Here is a 21,657-nt window from a genome sequence, read left to right on the forward strand (position 1 = left end):
TAAGCATGATATTTATTTTATCCTCCATCCGTTCTCATCAACTTCCCCCAGACAGAGCACTGAGTTACACACTAAGGATGACTTCTGGTGGCCAATTAACATATGTCATTGGAATAACGGTGGGGGCGGGGGGGTGTCGAACAGAAAGAACATGTACAGTCCACACGCACATCACCAGGTTTAGGATCAAATCCAGGTCTGTGGACCTGAGTTAGCACCTCTGCTGTCCTGTCCCCTCCTGTTCTTGAGAAAGTAATCACCAGAAACAGCAGTAATCTGCCAAAGAAGCAAGAGACTGCCGATGCTGGAATCTGGACAAACCAACTGCAGGAAAAACTCAGGAAGTCAAGCAACATATGTGAGAGGGAAGGATCTATTGATGTTATGGTCTGATACAGTGTAACTGCTATATTGCTTGACTATCACAAGGTAGTGCTGTGCTGTCACAGGATCAAAGTAGAGCAGTAATTAATGTAATTGTCTACTTGCCCATTAAAGTAAGCAAATCTGATGTAAAATCATTTAGTGCAAGACACTCAGAAATTAAAAAGCAACCAAGTGTAAATTTGCAGTCAAAAGATCACACTTGTATTAAATGTAATTATTTGTCTAATACATTTACTTTTACCTATTTAAAAATTGATGAGTTCTGAACCACTTCGATAATTCCTTTCCTCTCACAGAAGCTTCTCACCCTGTTGAGCTCCTCCAGCAGGATTGTTTGTTAGAACAGCAGTCCATTTGTTGATGATATTCCAACAGGTGATGGAGTTTGAACAGAGCAGGTTGATCCAACTAATTAGTTTACCAATCCATTTCAGAAGGCAGTTGTGAATCAATCTCATCAATGTGGACATGTAAATCCAGTTCGGGATGAAGAGTATAAAGGATTGAAATGACCAAATGTGTTTTTATGATAATCTGGTAACTCCAATATCATCAATACCAAAATGCTTTTTTTTAAAATTCCAGATTAAAAGGTGTTAAATTTTTAGTAAATACATTGTTAAAATAAGTTTATACAGACAGGATTTCTGCTCTTGTTCTGCATTAATCATTGCAAACAAAACCAGGGACATGAATTTTTAGCATGACCATCAATATTCCAAATGACCAAATGACCATTGAGAGTAGGGAAGATTCAAACAAGAGGACATGAGTTGAGAGTTAAAGGGCAAAAGGTTAGGGATAACATGAGGGGTAACTTCTTTACTCAGAGAGTAGTAGCTGTGTGGAACGAGCTTCCAGCAGAAGTGGTTGAGGCAGGTTCGATATTGTCATTTAAAGTAAAATTGGATAGCTATATGGACATGAAAGAAATGGAGGGTTATGGGCTGAGTGCAGGTCGGTGGGACTAGGTGAGAGTAAGAGTTCGGCATGGACTAGAAGGGCCTAGATGGCCTGTTTCCATGCTGTAATTGTTATATGGTTTATATATAATTTAAATAATGTGAGTTCACTATCATGTATATTATGCTCATGTCACGCAGAGATTGATGGCCTCTGTTCTACTCAAAGTGGATGTCGCCCATTACTTAAAACATGCATTATTGGTTGATTGCATCTTTAGATCAACAAATTACATATTTTAAAGTTTTTTTTTAAATGTTGCATTTGGTTCTATTTAAGTTACAGTTAATGCAATTTGGAAGGGAAAGGAGGCAGAGAATGGAAGGTTGGTCCAATTGGAGAATCAGGAGAGAGAAGAAAAGAGAGAGAGCATTTGAAGTTAGTGCAAGAAACTTATCAATGAAAGAAAGAGAGAAGGATCATTGAGGGGGGATTTGAAGAGAACCTAAGTCTGAGATAGAGAGAATTACCTATAAGGAAGTGATGATAAAAACACATAGGGGAAGGAAGATGGAGGTGTAGGGAGAAAGAAGTTAAGTATTCTTCAACTCATGAAAAATTGTCAGTATTATAAAATTGTTTCTGGCTGAAGTAGCAATAAATTATCTCTTTATTTTTTTACAGCTTATTATTTATCCATATCACCTGAAAGAAATTCAAAGGATTTTGCAGTTCTACGAAGCGTTGTTTTCCTTCCTCCAAAAGATATTTGCCAGGTAGTTTCCTTTTCGCTTGTGAAGAAAATTAGAGATTAACATCAAAGCAAAAACCAATTATTCTTGAAGACATGCTCTGGATTTAAATCTCTATTCAAAAGTAACAGGAAATTAAATGAATTCTGTTTCTTTCTTTGATAGATGAGCTTTTATTATCAGTTTGGTCATGTCAGTGGCATGCTTAAAGTTGGACTGTACCAGCAAAACAGTGGACATACACTGGAAATCTGGAACCAAACGTCTGCACAAGGGAGTCAATGGAACAGAAAGGTTATCAAAATCAACAGCAAAGGCAAATATCAGGTATGGGTTCCATGAGTATTTTTGTATTATTTCTTTAATAAACTTCTATTCTACAGAGGGCAGAAAGGGTCTGAACGTATGGAATCTGAACCCTCCTGCAAAATGTATTTTCTAGTCTGAAGTGTTAGGCTGCTTCATGTGATACATCAGTTGTGGTGTTTGACCTGTTCGTGCTGAGGATATTGGACGCCTTCCCTACTGGATCCTTCGGACTTGCAGGAATTTCACAGCCAGGGTGTGGGGGTTGAGCTTGAAATCATTTAGCATGAGATTTTTAAAAAAAATAGAGCACCAGGAAATCAAGAATGAATCTGACTGAATGAAAACATGAGTAACTGGAGAATCTGTGCATGAAAATGAAAATCAAAAATAAAAATGTCAAATCATGGAAACCTAAAATATAAACAGAAAATTATGGTAATATTCAGCAGGTCAGGCCACATTGGTGGGAAGAGTACAAAGTTATCATTTCAGGCCTTCATCAGAACTAGGAAGAAAAGTAGCAGTAGATTTGATTATGGTTAAGGTAGGGATGTAGACCACAGAGAGTAGAATATGCTCCTATTAACAGATGGTTGAAGATGGGAGGCTTCTCAAAGGAAGCTTCAGAATAGTTTATTCTGAAAGCTAGAGAGGAGATAGGGACTGAAGACAAAGGAGACTGCAGATGCTGGAATCTGAAACACAGATAACACAGAAAGTTGACTTAAGCAGTATCTGTGGAATCAAAAGGAGTAAGTCAACATTTTGGGTTGAGGCCTTGCATGAAGACAAGAAATAGGGACTTAGCTGCAATTATTTCCTATTGCTGAGCTCCATAGTCTGGGGCCAGAGGGAGGCAAGTCTGAAGGCTATGGATACAAAACTGATATTATGCAAGAGTGGAAACACTAGAGACTCCAAATGTTGGAAATCTGGAGCAATAAACAAAACCACTGGAGCAGCTTATTTCCATGTACTGAGGGAAATGAACGAGTGAAGTTTGGTGTTGACGCCCTTCTTCTGGACTGAAAAGAAAGATAGCAAGTTAAATGGTGGAGGCAAAGGATGGAGCACAAGTTGGCAGATGGTAGGTGGAACTAGGTGAGAAGAAAGGGTTTCAGACTCCTGAGGGAGGGGAAGAGAGAACAGCAGTGCTGTATGCTGTTAGACACATTGTGCATCTCTGGCAGTCTCAGGATGTTAGTCCACCAGGCTCACGAGGATCCAGGAGGGAGAAATGTGGATCTACATTCTGAGAGCCATCTGCCTAAGGGCATCCTTTGTGTTCAGATGCTTGAGTGTGCCAGTCTGCATTAAGAGTAAGAATTGAGAGGTGGCTGGGCCAATATTATAAATTCAGGGAGCCGTACAGACCATAATGCTTTTAACGAGCTTTGAAGAGCTCTCTAAAATTGCAGATAATATTGGCAAGAGACCAGCACGGACCCACTAGTCTTCAGTGCCCAAACACCATGTCAGGTGGACCTTGAAGTCGACACAAGATAGGCCACCAGAATTAGGTCACCTATCAGGTGGGGCATGGACACAGCACTGGGTAGATACTGAAGATCGAAGATCAGAGTTGAAAGATATGGCCTTCAACGACCAGGCCCCAGGTCTAAGATTCCACAATCAAGGCAAACAGTAAGCAGTTGTGAGCCTCGACCTCAAGTTTTCAGCTGCGACTTCCAAAATGGCTTTCCAGTAACTGTATTGTGCAAGGCTACAGGGTAGACTTGATGATGATGTTATCATTAGTTGCTCCTTTTATGCTTGGTGAATTGTAACCTACGGCCACATCTTCTGTGGTCCATCTGACATCACCAATCAGTGTACAGGAATTTCCATATAATACAGGACCACTGGTGTGCTGCCTGAACTGCTAAGTATCTCCAGCATTTTGTACGTGTCACCACTGTTAATCTGAACACCTGTACTACAGATAAAGGACCATTGGCAATGCTGTACCCCTGAGACAAAAGCCCATCAACTGAAGTATTTATTCATCCTGACAATATTTGCTGAATCAATTGACTTGCTAAGAATTCAATTTTTTAGGTAAGGATATTTAAACAGCTAGTGCTTGTTTCTTTGTCTTTGGCTGAGGAATTTGTGTTTTTGACCCACTCACAATATGTCACATCCTATCTTCAACACTTTAATTACTTGAAATTCATCTTTACTCAGGAGCCCTCTATGTACTGTATGGTACTGTGAAAAGTTTGTATTCTGTCTCCAAAATTCATTTCAGTGACTTTAATAGAATGAATATACTTTAAAAACAGTGGACAATGTGCTGATCCTTCTATACAGTGTACTTTGTGCTGCCCGACCATCAGATACAAACTTCTAGGCTGTACAGTGCGATAAACACATGACCCCAGAAACAGTTCTTTGTTAATTAGCTGATTTGCAACATGTTCATAGCCTGTCACCATATATGCTGAAATTCAAATGGAGAATTAGCACAGCTTAATTATTAAAATAAGAAATAATATGCCAGAAGTATTTAACAACCTAAGTTTAAAATATTATTGCCATATATTTTAAGCACTTATTCTGAGTGCCTTTCGTCAGTTCTATTTATTATTTGTTCTATGATTTGCAATAAAAATTAAATTTTCCCATTAATAACATTTCCACTGGCCTCCGGAAATGTGCAATTTTGGTTTTGAGCAGATCTGTCTTAGGCTACTAGATCTGCCCAGCTGTAGAAATATGTGAAAGCTGGTGACAGTGGACTACTTTCCTGAGTGCATTTACAACTGCTATAGTAGTGGAAACTTTGGAGAGTGGAAGAATGAACCCACTGTAACATGACCATAATATTCCACATCCTTACTGTTGTACAGCAATCGCATCATAGTTTAGTGAACACATGCTGCCTATCAATACTTCAGGAGATGTTGTCTGGGCCAAACCTCTACCAAGAAATTGATATTTAATTAAAGACCTCCACTGAGTGATTTAGGCTCTTTCTATATTTTCTGTTCCCACGAGAGATATTTGGTGTTCAAATCCAGGACAAGTGTATAAATCCCCAGAGATCATTCAGGCTAAATTCAGTGTCTGTGTATTTTCCTTTTCTTATTCAAATATTAAAAAAAGACAGGTTTTCTCTTTTCAATATTTTTATTAATATTATATAAATTGCATAAATACAAATACAAAATTCATAAGGATACAAGTAAGTAATACAAATTGCATTACATTTAAATCACAGTAATATGATCGCAGTATCCCATGTTCCAAATCAATCATCTAGAAAAAATATTGTATTATGAAATGAAATAAAATAAAATAATTGTATTTTATTTAAAAACATCTACCCCCACTACCAAAATGAGCTGGTTGGTAAAAAAATAAAGAAGAAAAAAAAAGTTATACCTTACCATATAATATTAAAATAATAGTGGCTCAGATCCACACTTTAATAACAGTTCAAAGATTATGAAAATAACACAGAAAGGGTCTGAATAACATTAGATAATCATGTTTAGAATCAGAAATCAAACAACGAATCTTCTCTAGATCAAGGCATAACATAACGTCAGATAGCCATTGAACATGAGTGGGTGGGGCGGCCTCCTTCCACTTGAGCAAGATCGCCCTCCTGGCCATAAGAGACATAAAGGCCAATACCCACAAATTAGATGGCTTCAGTTTTGTTGCACTATCCTCAACAATACCAAATATGGCAGTCAAAGGATTGGCCTTAAAACTAACATTGAAAAGTACAGAAGTTTGAAATACATCTTTCCAAAATTTTTCAAGGCTTGGACATGTCCAAAACATATGAATTAGTGTGGCCACTCCATTAGTACATCTATCACAGTAAGGGGAAATATCTGCGTAGAAACGAGAGAGCTTGTCTTCAGACATATGAACTCTACGTACCACTTTGAATTGTAATAAAGAATGACGAGTACATAATGATGAAGAATTATTCAATTTTAAAATGATTTTCCAGCTCTCTTCAAATATGAAAATCTGTAAATCCTTTTCCCAGTCTCCTTTAATTTTATCTAAAGAGGCCTTTTTCAGTCCCAACAGCAGACCGTAAATTTAAATGCAAATTTATATACCTTTTTCAAGCTGTGCCTGTTTTTATTCTTAAATCTTTTTTTGACTCTTTGGATTCAACTCTTTCTTCATATATATGGAAGAATAAAAAACCTCATATAAATAAAGCTCACCTTCAAAAAACCAAACAGAACGGAGGCTTTGCCTTACCCAATTTTAGGTTATATTATTGAGCAGTTAATATACGAAATATTACGTTCTCGATATATTAACCGTGAGAATTGCCCTATATGGGTTTCTTTGGAAGTCAACTCTGTTGTGAAATTTTCCATTATTTCTTTACTTGGATCCTCACTTCCTTTATCTTTAAATAAGCTAACTGACAATGTGGTGGTCAAACATACATTGAGGATTTGGTTACAGTTTAGAAAACACCTTGGTTTATTGAGATTCTCTCTCTCGAGTCCCATCTTTTCTAATTGTTTTTTTTAAACCAATTGACTTATCTTTTAAAGAATGGGATAAATTGGGTATTAAACAATTTCAGGATTTGTTTGATGGAGGGAATCTCCCTTCTTTTGTGCAACCTTCAACAAAATTTAAACTTTCTGATACCCACTTTTTTCGATACTTACAGATTAGAGATTTTTTAAGATCTCAATTACATACATTTCCTGCAAGTCCAGATAAGAATATAATAGATACAATTTTTAATCTGAAACCCTTTGACAATGATTCAATATCTTACATTTACAGTCTGCTGTTGGGACTGAATAAAGATAGGTTTTTGAAGCTGCTCTTTAATAATGTGTTTGCTTTCTATGAATTTGCAAGAATATTACTTTTATTCATTTTTTTATTTGCTATGTTAATGCACAGGTCATTATTCAGGGAATAATATTTGATTATACTCCACCCAATGAAGGCATCGCCATTGATGACATTACCTTCAATTGTGGTTGTCTCACTAGACCAGGTATGACTGTAACCATTTCAATGGCTCAATATAGTAAATCACTGTTAAAATTTAGAGTTCAAAGAAGTTGTTACTTTTGTTCCTATACTAATGATTAAACAGGACATTATGTTGCAGCTATCTAAGTCATTGATGAAGTGGAACTTGGAGAATTTTTGATAGTTTTGGTCACCCCTAGGGAAGGCATAAAATGCTTTGAGAGGCTGGTCAAGAAGTGTATCTGCAGCATGCTCCCAGCCACACTAGACCCCGACAATTCCCCTACCAGCACAACCAATCGACAGATGATGCAATAGCCATAGCTCTACACACTGTCCTTACACATCTGGAGAAGAAGGATGCTTATGTGCAAATGCTGTCCTTGACTACAGTTCAGCATTCAACACCATAATTCCCTCTAGGCTCGACAAGAAGTTCAGAGTCCTTGGCCTTCACCCTGCCTTGTGTAGCTGGATCCTGGACTTCCTGTCAGATTACTGGCCGTAAGCGTGAGCTCCCTCACCTCTGCCCCCTGACCCTCAACACAGGTGCCCCTCAGGGCTGTGTCCTAAGCCCCCTCCTTTACTCTCTGTATACCATGACTGTGTCACCACCCACAGCTCCGATCTGCTAATTAAATTTGCTGACCATACTACACTGATTGGCCTAATCTCAAATAATAATGAAGCACCCTATAGAGAAGAAGGCATCACCCTGACACAGTGGTGTCAAGAAAACAATCTCTCCTTCAATGTCGTAAAAATGAAGGAGCTGGTTGTGGATTACAGGAGGTCTGGAGGTGGGCTAACCCCTATTGACATCAATGGATCTGGGGTTGAGGGGGTGAACAGCTTTAAGTTTCTAGGCATAAACATCACCGAGGATCTCACGTGGTCTGTACATACCGGCTGTGTGGTGAAAAAGGCACAACGGTGCCTCTTTCACCACAGACGGTTGAAGAAGTTTGGTGTGAGCCCCCAAATTCTAAGAACTTTCTACAGGGACACAATTGAGAGCATCCTGACTGGCTGCATCACTGCCTGGTATGGGAATTGTACTTCCCTCAATCGCACGACTCTGCAGAGAGTGGTGCAGACAGCCCAGCGCATCTGTAGAAGTGAACTTCCCACTATTCAGGACATTTACAAAGACATGCGTGTAAAAAGGGCCTGAAGGATCACTGGGGACCCGAGTCACCCCAACCACAAACTGTTTCAGCTGCTACCACCCGGGAAATGATATTGCAACATAAAAGCCAGGACCAACAGGCTCCGGGACATCTCCTTTATCAGATTGATTAAGTCATGCTGATACAATTGTATTTCTATGTTATATTGACTGTCCTGTTGTACATACTATTTATTACAAATTACTATAAATTGCAATTTGCACACTTAGACGAAGATGTAACATAAAGATTTTTACTCCTCATGTATGTGAAGGATCTAAGTAATAACATCAATTCAATTCAAAAGAGACATAAGAATTTTGGATAAGCTAGAGGGCCTGGGTTATAGGGGAAGTTGGCCACGGTTGATATTTACTCCCTGGACTGCATGAAAATGAGGAGTGACCTTATAGAAATTTATAAAGACATGAGTGGTATGGAAGTGATGGTCTTTTCCCCAGGGTTGTGGAGTCTATAACTAGAGGACACAGGTAAAAGATAAGCGGGGAGAGATTTAAAAGAGACCTGAGAGGTAACTTCCTTACACCTAGCAAGGAAATAAGGCGAAGGCTAGCAATGGCACGCACAAGTACTACCAAACTCTAGAACATCTGGAAAGACAGATCTGTGAGCACTGACACCAAGATACGCCTCCTCAGGAGTCTCGTCTGGCCAGTAACCCTATATGGCTGTGAAACATGGACCCTAAAAGCAGCTGATGAAAACAAGTTGACAGCATTTGAGATGTGGACATTCAGACGGATCCTCAGGGTATCATACATTTAAAGGAGATCCAACAACTTCATCCTAGAAAAGATTGGCACGAAACCAATACTTCTGGAAATCGTTATCCAAAGGAAACTTCCCTATGTTGGACACATCTCAAGAACTGATGACACACTGGAACGCACTGTGCTTGAAGGCAGAGTAGAAGGAAGCTGCTTCCGAAGCAGACAGAGGACAACCTGGATTGACATCATCAAGAAGTGGACCAGCCTCACCGCCAGAGATGCAAGAGGTTTGACTGCCGACAGATGGCAGTGGAAGAAAGTGGTCGCTGAAGCTCTGGCAGAGTATGGCACATGATGATGAGGATGATAGAGTACCTGTGTTGAGCTGTTGGAGGACGTGGTCAAGGCAGATACAACTACAATATTTAAGAGGCATTTGGAAAGCAACATGGAGGGTTAATGGGCACTGGGACTGGAGTAGAAGATGCTGTTGTGAGCATGGACCAAATGGGCTGAAGGGCCTATTGTTTATATTTGAGTTACAGCACGTTGAGCACGACAATACAGTAACTCCTGTCTTAGAGAAATAACATTACAAATCATTGTGGAAGTAAACTATAAGTGTAAGTTAATTGAATCTACACTTTCAATACAAAACTATTTGTCTCATGAAAGAAAATGCCAGCATTGAAGTTGAAATTGAAAATGACAAAAAATGTTGCCATTGTTCTCTGTTCTGTACTCACTGCTAATGAGATCACAATAAAAGCAAAGGATTAGTGAACTTATCTATAAATAGGAAGAGATTTAAGTTGTTCTGCGTGAAGCACCTTTGAGTTATTAGTTTAACATTAATGGACTGAAAACTAGCTCTTTCTATTCAATGGTCTCGCTCTCTCTCTCTCTCTATCTCTATCTCTATCTCTATCTCTATCCCATAGGAGGATGATGGTTCCTTTCAAGGATCAATATGTGCGTGAATGGATTATAGGTGAGTAGGGGGTTGCATAGTTCTGGACCCACCCTCTCAACATCCCCTCGCAGATCCAGTGGCATGGTGGGGCCCAAGATGGCTGGGGGGAAGTTCTGTTGCAGTGAACGGTCAGACCAAGCTTTGATGCAAGGGATACCCTTTCTGTGCTTCACGGCACATTTTTGCTAGATGGCCGTTGACTCTACGAGAGGGTTCATCCGCCCTTTCACAGGTCATGTTTGTCATCCTGCAGGGTGCCTAGCCACCCTCCTCACCAGGCAAGCCTGGTGGGGGAGCCAGTTTAATCGCCGACAACCCGACCATGCGACAGGTAGTACTGGGTTACATGGTACCAGTAGCACTCAGACGAGTGACCTGACCTCGATGGCACACTACATAACTGACATAATACCAGATGCTTTGGAATGGTATCATTCAAAGACAATGGATTGACACAACATCACATAAAATGTCAGCTTCTCCTCAGCAGGCAAACAGAGCATCATTTACTCTTTGTCCAACCCATTACTTGCAGACAGCCATCTACATCTTAGCTGTTCATTGCTTCCATTTATTTTGTGTTGTTTAATGCTATTTGGCAAAGGCTGATAAAGATTTGAAATGATTGTTACTCTTTCTAAATTCTTTGATGAATATTCGCTACCTCGTTATGATTTTGCTAGCTAATTGCTGTCATTCCTTTAAAGATTTCCTTTCCTACCACCACAAATGTCCTTCCCACATTTATCCGAAACCACATCTGGGGGACTGCTGCGTGAATTAATGATTGGTGTAGCTACCAATGAGGCACGTGGGTCTAGAAATATATTTCTAGTACTTGCACATCTTTATAAGTGAGAATCTGGCAAATAGGTTTTAAGCAGCACACACAAAAAATGCTGATGAAGGCAGAATCTATAGAAAGCGGTACAGTCAACGTTTCGGGTCGAGACCCTTCGTCAGGACTAACTGGAAGAAGAGATAGTAAGAGATTTGAAAGTGGGAGGGGGAGAGGGAAATGTGAAATTATAGGAGAAGACAGGCGGTGGAGGGATGGAGCTAAAAGCTGGAAAGTTGATTGGCAAAAGGGATACAAGGCTGGAAGAGGGAGAGGATCATGGGACGGGGGGGCCTAGGGAGAAAGGGGGGGGGTAACCCAGAGGATGGGGAAGGAGTTACAGTGAGAGGGGCAGAGCGAGAAAAAAGAGAAGAAAAAAAGGGAGAAAGAAAAAAAATAATAATAATAGGTTTTAATGTGGGGAAGTGTGAGGTTTGCACTTCAGTAAGTGGAATCAGAGGTGGATCCAGGTGTTTTGGTGCAAGAATCACCATAAGCTAGCAGGCAGGTACGATAAGTAGTTAAGAAGGCAATTGGTGTGTTGGCCTTTATAGCAAATGGATGTATGTTTCAGGGTAGGGGGGTTTTGTTACCACTGTACTGGGTGTTGGCTGGACCACAGCTGGAATACACTGCTCCCAAGGATGGTGGAGCCAGAATATTAGATTTATTTAAGGTGGAGATAGTAAAGTATTTGAAATACTAAAGCATTGAGAGCTATGTGGAACTGGCACAGATGTGGATCTGAGTTCAGCACAGACCAGCCATGTTGAATGGCGTGGCAAACTTGAGAGCCTTGTGGTCTATTCCTGCTCCTATTTTCTTGTGTTCTTTAACTCCAGTCCCTTATGCTGTCTTGCCAAAAGCATCTAGATTAGTCTTCAGAATCAGTTTTTGGTACCTATTCACTGATTCTATGAAATTTAATACATGCCATTTTGAACATACAGAAGTGATAAAACAGCGACTGTGCAAAATTCTGAAGTTGTAACAGGAGGATAAGTGTCTGTAAGTTTATGTAGTCAATAGGCAACATTTGCTGGAAAACATATTAATTGTGGAACCACCATGAAAGAAAAGATGAAGGTAAGCAGGGGCCAAGGAAGTAAAACTGACAGAGTACATAGAATTTTGCCAGGTTAAACATATGTAACTAAAGGGACACTAAACTTTACCCTCTTACTAAGAGTTATGTTAAAAGGAGAATCAACCACACAATTTCAATCTGATACCTCATCTAATCACTCAATTTATTCAGCTTTTTATTTCTTTTTTCTGTCCTATCCCTGTGATGAATATTAGTGGCAGTACATTAATTAGAATCTAGAACTAAATGCTTTTGCATTTATCATCACCTTACAAGTGTGGTAAAAATGGAAAAATATAATTAAAATTCTTGTGATATACAGATTAAAGTCTGTTTATAATTAATGTATTTGCCAACAAATATAATCTACCTTCCTAAGATACCTCTTCAATTCTTAAATCAGGTCAGGAAATATTGAAATCCAAATTAAGATCAGCTTCATTTTTTGGTAAACTGACAGTATGCTCCGTAAATGTTGCTGTTTATTGTTTGAAGTCTTGATTTTGCAAGGTTGTATTGATGATGCATGATCCTTATAAACCTCAAAGGAGTTATGGATAAAAAGTTTCATAATAAGTCAGAGTGAACTGTCAAGAAATATAGGGATTTATGAGGTTATTCTTTATTTAGCTGTGTGAATAGCATGGTAAACATTCCCAAAGAAAACATTTTATTTTCTGGCACGTAAGTGTGAGCACTGTTAACTTTGCCCATAAAGTTGGATTTCAAAGACCATAGGAACATCAATTCCTTGAACTAGTTTAGCCTCTCAGTTAGATAATGGCTGATCTATGCCTTATCCGATGTAGTTTTTCATTCTTTAATATCCTTGCCTGACAGAAAATATCAATCTCAATTTTCAAACTTTCAATTTACTACCCTCAACAGCTTTTTTGAGGAAGAGAATTGCAATTTCTGTAAATAACTGCTTACAGTTGTAACCTCTGAATGATTTAAGTTTAATATTAAGGTCATGTTCCCTTGTTCTGGCCTCTCTTGCTGAAGAAATAGCTTCATGGTATCTATACCATTCATTGCTCTTAAACTGCACATCAGATTGCCTTGATCTTTCATACTCAGAGGACTGAACATCTAGTTCATGTAACTACTCCTGTCAGGATCACTAGTGAATTTAAGTGCTGTAATCCCAGAGACTTCAGCAATTCAGACAAAACAAAAGATTTATTACAGAAATTAACCAGCAAAACTAACAAGAACTCATGAGAACGGTGCAGAATTTTGAAGGACTGTAATCACTCACGATACACAGAAGAACTTGGTCTGAGTTTCACCAGCCAGGATACACAACGACCAAGCAAAGAGGGATCGGCATGCTCCCCTGAAATACATCTTGGAGCAGAAGGGTATTCTGGACCAATCAGACAGCCCCAGTGTTCCGACAAAGCAATAACCCCCGACAAAGCCAACAACTACAGTGCAAGACATAACTTTGAGCCATCCTACCCGGGTCAAAGAATATTGTCACATCACCAATCTCTATCCCAACTTAAAACAACAGCTGTATTTCCTTCAATGCTCATCCAATTTTATCATATTTACTGGCTCTGTAACCATTTAAGCCACTTCTGATAAAGTCATCAGGACTTAGCAATTCACCTAAAAATATTGACAACAATATAGAGGGAAAAAAGTTCATTGTGTTTATATTTTGCTGATGAAGTATTCCCTAAGGAGATTAATTATTTGCACATCAATCTTTTTCAAATTGTAAAATTCTCCTTTCCCTATTATATAACAGATCTTCATCTGTGGGTAGTGGGTAGTGGCTCCATATGTCACTACTACAGGTGTGACAGCTCTGCCTTACACGGGTCCTGGGCTCAGCCGGCTCCGGCTGACAGTACCCGCTATGGGCCCCTATCCAGGGTTACAGATCCCACTGCCTTGTGGGTATGTTTGGGAGAAGAGAAGGCTAAGGAGTAAACCCTACACAAATCCAGAGTGGAACCCCTAAGGCAGTTGGATGACGTGTCACGTCACCTCCCAGCAGCTCCTGCAGCCAAATATACTGCTTTGCATTCCTTTGGACCACATCCGCGAGGCCGAGAGGGGTATCTTGATGTCTGGGCAGCCCAGGATCTCCATATTCATTGCCCAGGTCTGGGCCGTGAGGGTGCATCCATTGTCTACTTTAGACAGACGGAGCCATTAACAGATCTTCATAAGTGTACCATCGATCAAACAAAAAATGTATTAATTTTCTCTCTTGTTCCATTTCCGGGGAACTGTATACTGGCTGAGAGACAGCCTTTCAATTCTAGCAGCAATGAATCAAGTTTAACAGAGGTATAAAAGGTTTCTTAAGAACTGATGACTGCTTATACTGTCATTCAGAGCTCAGTAATATAAAAATGCTCATCAAGAAGCAACTAACAAAATGTATGATCACTTTTATACAATCTTTTTGCCTCCACTACCCTTTAAAAGGCCTTCTTTCATCTCTTTAATATCTTCAATGGACAGATAATCCATAATAATCCATAATCCATAATTGCAAATAATCCATAATAAACAGAAGACGCTCACAGCTTTTCACTTGGGATAGCTGGCTGGTTTTCACATTTAAAAAAGGCAATATTTGAAAAAAGATACCACTGGAACTGAAAAACAGATTAGGGTGTGTGGTCATCCTGATTGTTTCATGTACAAAAAAAATACATTAATCTCAGTGTGCTGAAAAAAAAATGTTCTGTGCAGTTGAAACTGGGTTAACCTAAACTGTCCCCATTTCTGGGGCTCTTGGTGCCTGATGGAAAATTCTGATGTGATTTTTCTTGGAACTAGAAACTGTGCAATTCATCCCAAGGGTATGAGCCATACCATTGTATCCATTTTTGACCTCACTGATCTGAAAAACAACCATCTTTATTTGATCACAGATAATCATTGGTACCAGCATTTACCAATGGTGTTTGAAATCCTGAAACCATGCTACTTAAGAAATAAAGTCCAACTCAAATTGCATTCTTTACCAGATTTACCAGTTTCATCCAAACAATGGGATTGGTCCTGGCTGATCTCTGTCATGTTTACTCTCATTAATAAGACAAAAAAAAACACCAAAAGTTGAGGAAATTTTTCTTCATCCCAGAGGGAAGGCAAAGTGAATATAAAGATTCACCTGCATAATAGGATCCCTAAAATACCAGGACTTGTAGCTGAGGCAGGGTTACATTTCTTGAAGATTTCTCAGTACGACTATCACCTAGTATAATTTGCTGTAGTGTACTTGCTTGGTGTGCATGTCCTTCAGTTGCTGGATCCTAAGTCCACTTGTTTGAACAAAACAAACCAACAATAGTATCTTCTTCCAGGCCAATGTTCCCAGTACCAAAAGCCTAGTTGTGTGCAGTCAGCTCTTTTGGGTGGGCTTTGCCACTTACATATCCAACTCCAGGTTCCCAGGACAAACACTCTTTTCTGAGCTCTGTTAAGAGAAGAGATTGCCAGATAGGCAAGTGAAAAGATTCAAAGATATGCTCAAACCCTCTTTAAGAGTGACAGAGTGGTGAGGCAAGAAGCAATGCTTCTTCATAGCTCCAATCCTGGTTACTGGCAGTATCCGAGGCAGCTTAGACTTTCTCCATCCCTGCAGTTTCCACCAAAACCCAAAGACATGAATGTTGAAGGGATAAGTGGCTATAGTCAGTTGCCCCTAGTGTGCCTTTGTTAAATTTGATGAAAATTTGGACTAGTCGGAGGAAATAGGTGCTTTATGATTTGTGTTGTTTTTGTGGGCCAGGCTTTCTGTTTATATTCTATGCAACCCTATGACTCTGAGAACTGCAATGCCCCAAAGGCCTCTTGGGAACCTCTGGCCCCTACCCATAGAAAGAAGAGAAGGAGCATTCACAGAGTCACTGAAAACCTCAAGTTCATGCACCTGGAAGCACACAGAACCCTAAGTAGGAGTGGATCACCTTGGCCTTATTTGTGGTGGATTCTGCGGTTCCCGCATTAGCCTCATTAGTAAACGAGGAACTCACAGGGACTGAGTGGAGGTAAGTTATTCTTGATCCTAAAGGAATGCATAAGAGGAAGAAAGGTCCTCCAGGCAGGGCTGCATGGCGACCTAGTGGAAGCTGAACAATGTTTCTGATGAGCATGTGTGCTAAACCAAAGAAACAGTGTGAACACAACAACACTGTGACCATGTGTACTCAAATCCATTGTATTCAAATCACACCTCGGACAGCCTGGAACAGTAGAATACTTAGTCCATGGAGTAAATAACGAGCAGAATGATCTTCACACACAAAATTACCTTAGAGAGAATGATGTGTTGGAGCTCTGTGAATTGTGGTTCAAGTTAGCATCAGGTTCTGACCATGACTGTTAGGGAAGGAAACCTTTGAGTGAAGCATCAGTAATTACAGATCAAATTACCTCCTTGACAGAGAGTGATTTGACAATGTAGCAGCAGTGGGGATATTATGGGATGATATGAGGAAATTTAATGCTGGAGAAAAAGCAGAGACACAGATAACAAAATATACTGTATTAATGTAGAGATCAGATAAGCAAACAATAAAGGTAGAGTACTTTTAAAGGGAGATTATAATATGATAACATGAGCATTTGGAGGAGAACCTCATGACCTTTAAGGCTGGTGAGCTATTCATCAGTCATGGCTGATCTATCCAGCTCCATTTCCCCTTGCAGTCCTTATATCCCTTAATAACTAGAATTCTATCATGTTCCGTTTTGAATGAGCTCAATGATTGAGCCTCTACAGACTGGAGAGGTAGAGAATTCCTCATATTTGCCACGTAGTATCACATTCCTTATTCTGAGACTGTGAAGCCTGGTCCTCTTGTATCCAACCTGCTGAGCCCAGTAAGAAATTTATAAATTTAAATAAGTTCATATTTCATTTGTCTAAACTCTAGAGTATACAGACCTATCTTACTTAATCTCCCCTCATATGGTAAATCTTCTATCCCTGGAAGTCATCTGGTGAATTTTTGTCTCACTACACCTGTAGCAAGTAAACTTTATATGGAGTTTATAATAATAAATTATAATAAAATTAATCCTGTACTCAAATCAATTGCATTCATATCATCTCATAATGAAGGCCAACATACCATTTTCCTGCTTAAATGCCTGTATCTGCATATTAGCTTTCAATAACTTGTGTTCAAGGGTAACTACATCTTTTTGAACATCAATAGTACCCATTTTCTTACCATTAAAAAATACTCTGCCTTTCTTCTTTGTGCACTGAAACATCACAATCTCCCATGTTCTCTTTCCATCTGTCATATTCCTGCCGAATCAGTTACCTTGTCTGTATATCCTTCAAGCCTCTTTATGTCCATCGCAAAACCCCACCCAGTTTGAATCATCAAAAACCTTGAAATTACTTGCTTTCCAGGACATAGAATAAGACCATTCAGCACCTACCAGATCCCAAAAGGCCAATCCAGATCAAAGTCCCGATGAAGGATCTCAATTCAAAACGTCTACTGTCCAATTCCCTCCACATCTGCTGAATTCCTCTGACAGATTATATTTTCCTACCAAATACCTTTGCAGTCACAGAGAGCCTTTCATCAAAATATGGGCCCTTCATCAAAATCTTTGTTGAAGATTGTGAACAATATTGATTCCTGCCACACTCCAATGGTTATGGTTCGTTTATCTGATCAGAACGTGGAGGCATGGGTTCAGGGTGAAAGGGCAGAGATTTTGAAGGGATCTGAGGGGCAACAACTTCTTGCAGAGGCCACTGAGTATATAGAGTGAACTACCAGAAGTGATTGAGGCAGGTTCAATAGTATCAATTAAGAAGTTCTTGGATAGGTACGTGGAAGGATGGGGAATATTGACCCCCCCCCCAGTGATTCCCCAATGACTTGATCCTCTTATTCCCCAAAGACTCAGTCAGTTTATGGTCAAATGGCCCAATCCTTGGATGCTCCAACTCAGTAGTTTATTTCCCTTCAATCACAAATGAGAGGAAATCTTCAGATGCTGAAAATCCAAGCAACACACACAAAATGCTGGAGGAACTCAACAGGCCAGGCTGTCAACGTTTTGGGCTGAGACCATCCTACTGAAGGGTCCTCATAAGACCATAAGATGTAGGAGCAGAATTAGGCCATTTAGCCCATCGGGTCTGCTCCACCATTCCATCATGGCTGATCTAGGATCCCACTCAAACCCATATACCTGCCTTCTTGCCATATCCTTTGATGCCCTGAGTGACTGGCAACGATCAATTCAGCATTAAATATACGCTGGGACTTGACCTCCACCACAGTCTGTGGCAGTGCATTCCACAGATGTACTGTTCTCTGGCTTAAAAAATTCCATCTTACCACTGTTTAAAGGGTCGCCCCTCAGTTTTGAAGTTGTGCCCTCTAGGTCTGGATACCCCCACCAGAGAAAACATCCTCTCCACGTTCACACAATCTAGTCCTTTCAACATTCGGTAGGTTTCAATGAGAGCTCCCACATTCCTCTAAATTCTTGTGAGTTCAGGCCCAAGGCTGCCAAACGCTCCTCATATGTTAACCCCTTCATTCCCAGAATCATCCTTGTGAACCTCCTCTGGACTCTCTCCAATGACAACACATGCTTTCTGAGATAAGGGGCCCAAAACTGTTGACAATACTCCAAGCACGGTCTGACCAGTTCCTCATAAAGGCTCAGCATTATCTCTTGCTTTGATATTCTATTTCCCTTGAAATAAATGCCAACATTGCATTTGCCTTCTTTACCAAAGACTCAACCTATAAATTAAACTTCTGGGAGTATTGCATGAGGACTCCTAAGTCCCTCTGCATCTCTGATGTTTGAAACTTCTCCCCATTTAGATAATAGTTCACACTATTGTTCCTTTTACCAAAAATGCATGACCATACATTTCCTAACACTGTATTCCATCTGCCACTCTTTGCCCATTCTTTCAATTTGTCTGTCTTCCTGCAATTGCATTGCTTCCTCAGCACTACCTACGCCTCCACCCACCTTCGTATCATCTGCAAACTTTGCCACAAAACCATTAATTCCATTACCCAAATGTGAAAAGTAGCAGTCCCAATACTGACACCTGAGGAACACCACTAGTCACCAGCAAACAACCAGAAAAGGCCCCTTTTATTCCCACTCGCTGCCTCCTGCCTGTCAGCCATGCAGCTATCCATGCTAGTAGCTCGTCTGTTCGCCAGAGGATTTTATCTTGTTAAGCAGCCTCATGTGTGGCACCTTATCAAACGCCTTCTGAAAATCCAAGTGGATGACATCACTGGCTCTCCTTTGTCCACCCTGCTTGTTACTTCCTTGAAGAACTCTAACAGATTTGTCAGGCAAGATTTCCCTTCACAGAAACCATGCTGACTTTGACTTATTTTATCATTAGTCTCCAAGTACCTCGAAACATCATCTTAATAATAGACTTTCCCAGCCACTGAGGTTAGGCTAGCTGGCCTATAATTTCCATTCTTTTGCCTTCCTCCCTTCTTAAAGAGTGGAGTGACATTTGCGATTTTCCAGTCCTCTGGGACCATGATAGAAACAAGTGTTTTTTGAAAGATCATGACCAATGCATCCGTTTAGCAACCTCTCTCAGGACTTTAGGATGTAGTCCATCTGGTCCAGGTGACCTATCCACCTTAAGACCTTTGAGTTTTCCTAGCACTTTTTCCTTTGTAATAGCAATGGCACTCACTCCTGTTCCCTGACGCTCACGGACCTCTAGCACACTCCCAATGTCTTTCACAGAGAAGGCAGATGCAAAGTACCTATTAAGTTCATCTGCCATTTCTTTACCTCCATTACTAACTCACCAGCATCATTTTCCATCGGTCCAATATCAACTATCACTTCTCCTTTACTCTTTATATAACAGAAAAAACTTTTGGTATCCTGCTTTATATTATTGGCTAGTCTCAGATTCAGAATGAGAATCAGAATCAGGTTTATTATCACTGGCATGTGTCATGAAATTTGTTAACTTAGCAGCAGCAGTTCAATGCAATGCATAACATAGAAGAAGAAGAAATAAATTCTCATATATGTATATTGAGTAGAACTGAATTATATTAAACATTATGCAAGAAGCAGAAATAATATATATTTAAAAAGTGAGGTAGTGTTCACAGGTTCAATACCCATTTATGAATCAGCCGGCAGAAGGGAAGAAGCTATTCGTCATTCGCTGAGTGTGTGCCTTCAGGTTTCTGTACCTCCTACCCTGGGTGCTGGATGTTCTTAATAATGGACACTGCCTTTCTGAGACACTGCTGCTTGAAGATGTCTTGGATACTTTGTAGGCTAGTACCCAAGATGGAACCGACTGAATTTACAACACTGCAGCTTCTTTCGGTCCTGCGCAATTGCCTCCCCCCATGCCAGACTGTGATGCAGTCTGTCAGAATGCTCTCCATGGTACACCTTTAGATGTTTTTGAGTGTATTTGTTGACATACCAAATCTCTTCAAACTCCTAATGAAGTATAGTCACTGTCTTGCCTTCTTTATAACTGCATCGATATGTTGGGAGCAAGTTAGGTCCTCAGAGATCTTGACACCCAGGAACTTAAAACTGCTTACTCTCTCTGCCTCTGATCCCTCTATGAGGATTGGTGTGTGTTCCTTTGTCTTACCCTTCCTGAAGTCCACAATCAGCTCTTATGTCTTAATGACGTTGAGTGCCAGGTTGTTGCTGCAACATCACCCCACTAGTTGGCATATCTCACTCCTGTAGGCCCTCTCGTCTCCATCTGAGATTCTACCCACAATGGTTGTATCATCAGCCAATTTATCGATTGTATTTGAGATCTGCCTAGCCACATGGTCATGAGTTTAGAGAGAGGAGAGCAGCGGACTAAGTGCACACCCCTAAGGTGCACCTGTGTTGACCGCCAGCGAGGAGGAGATGTTATCACCAATCCACACAGATTGTGGCCTTACGGTTATGAAGTCGAGGATCCAATTGCAGGGGGAGGTACAGAGGCCCAGGTTTTGTAACTTCTCAATCAGGATTGTGGGTACAATGGTATTAAGTGCTGAGCTATAGGTGATGAACAGCATCATGATATTATCCTGGTCATTTAAAGCCACGTGAATAGCCATTGAGATTGCACCTACCAATGACCTGTTGTGGCACTAGGCAAATTGCAATGTGTCCAGGCCCTTGCTGAGCGAGGAGTCCAGTCCAGTCATGACCAACCTCTCAAAGCATTTCACCACTGTCGATGTGAGCGCTACCAGGCAATAGTCATTAAAGCAGCTCACTTTATTTTTCTTAGGCACTGGTATAATTGTTGCCTTTCTGAAGCATGTGGGAACTTCCGCCTGTAGCAATGAGAAGTTGAAAATGTCTATGAATACTCCCACCAGTTGGCTGGCACAGGTTTTCAGAGCCTTACCAGGAACTCCATCGGGACCTTCTGCCTAATCTCGGCCTCTAAGACAGAGATCACAGGGTCATCAGGTGCAGCAGGGATCTTCATAGCTGTAGTTGTGTTCTCCCTTTCAAAGCGTGCATAGAAGGCATTGAGTT

General features: G+C 40.3%; 1 protein-coding gene across 1 annotated transcript in view; it reads left to right on the forward strand.

The window, feature by feature from the left end:
• The first annotated feature begins 2,207 nt into the window (after positions 1-2,207).
• Positions 2,208-21,657, forward strand: part of malrd1 (MAM and LDL receptor class A domain containing 1) — a 351,826-nt gene continuing 332,376 nt past the window's right edge. Inside the window, exons 1-2 of the mRNA XM_072252046.1 lie at positions 2,208-2,369; positions 7,254-7,350. Coding sequence (XP_072108147.1) covers positions 2,208-2,369; positions 7,254-7,350 — 259 coding nt within the window. The remainder of the gene's footprint in view (positions 2,370-7,253; positions 7,351-21,657) is intronic.

This window comes from Mobula birostris, chromosome 3 (assembly GCF_030028105.1).
Source record: "Mobula birostris isolate sMobBir1 chromosome 3, sMobBir1.hap1, whole genome shotgun sequence".
Taxonomy (NCBI): domain Eukaryota; kingdom Metazoa; phylum Chordata; class Chondrichthyes; order Myliobatiformes; family Myliobatidae; genus Mobula; species Mobula birostris.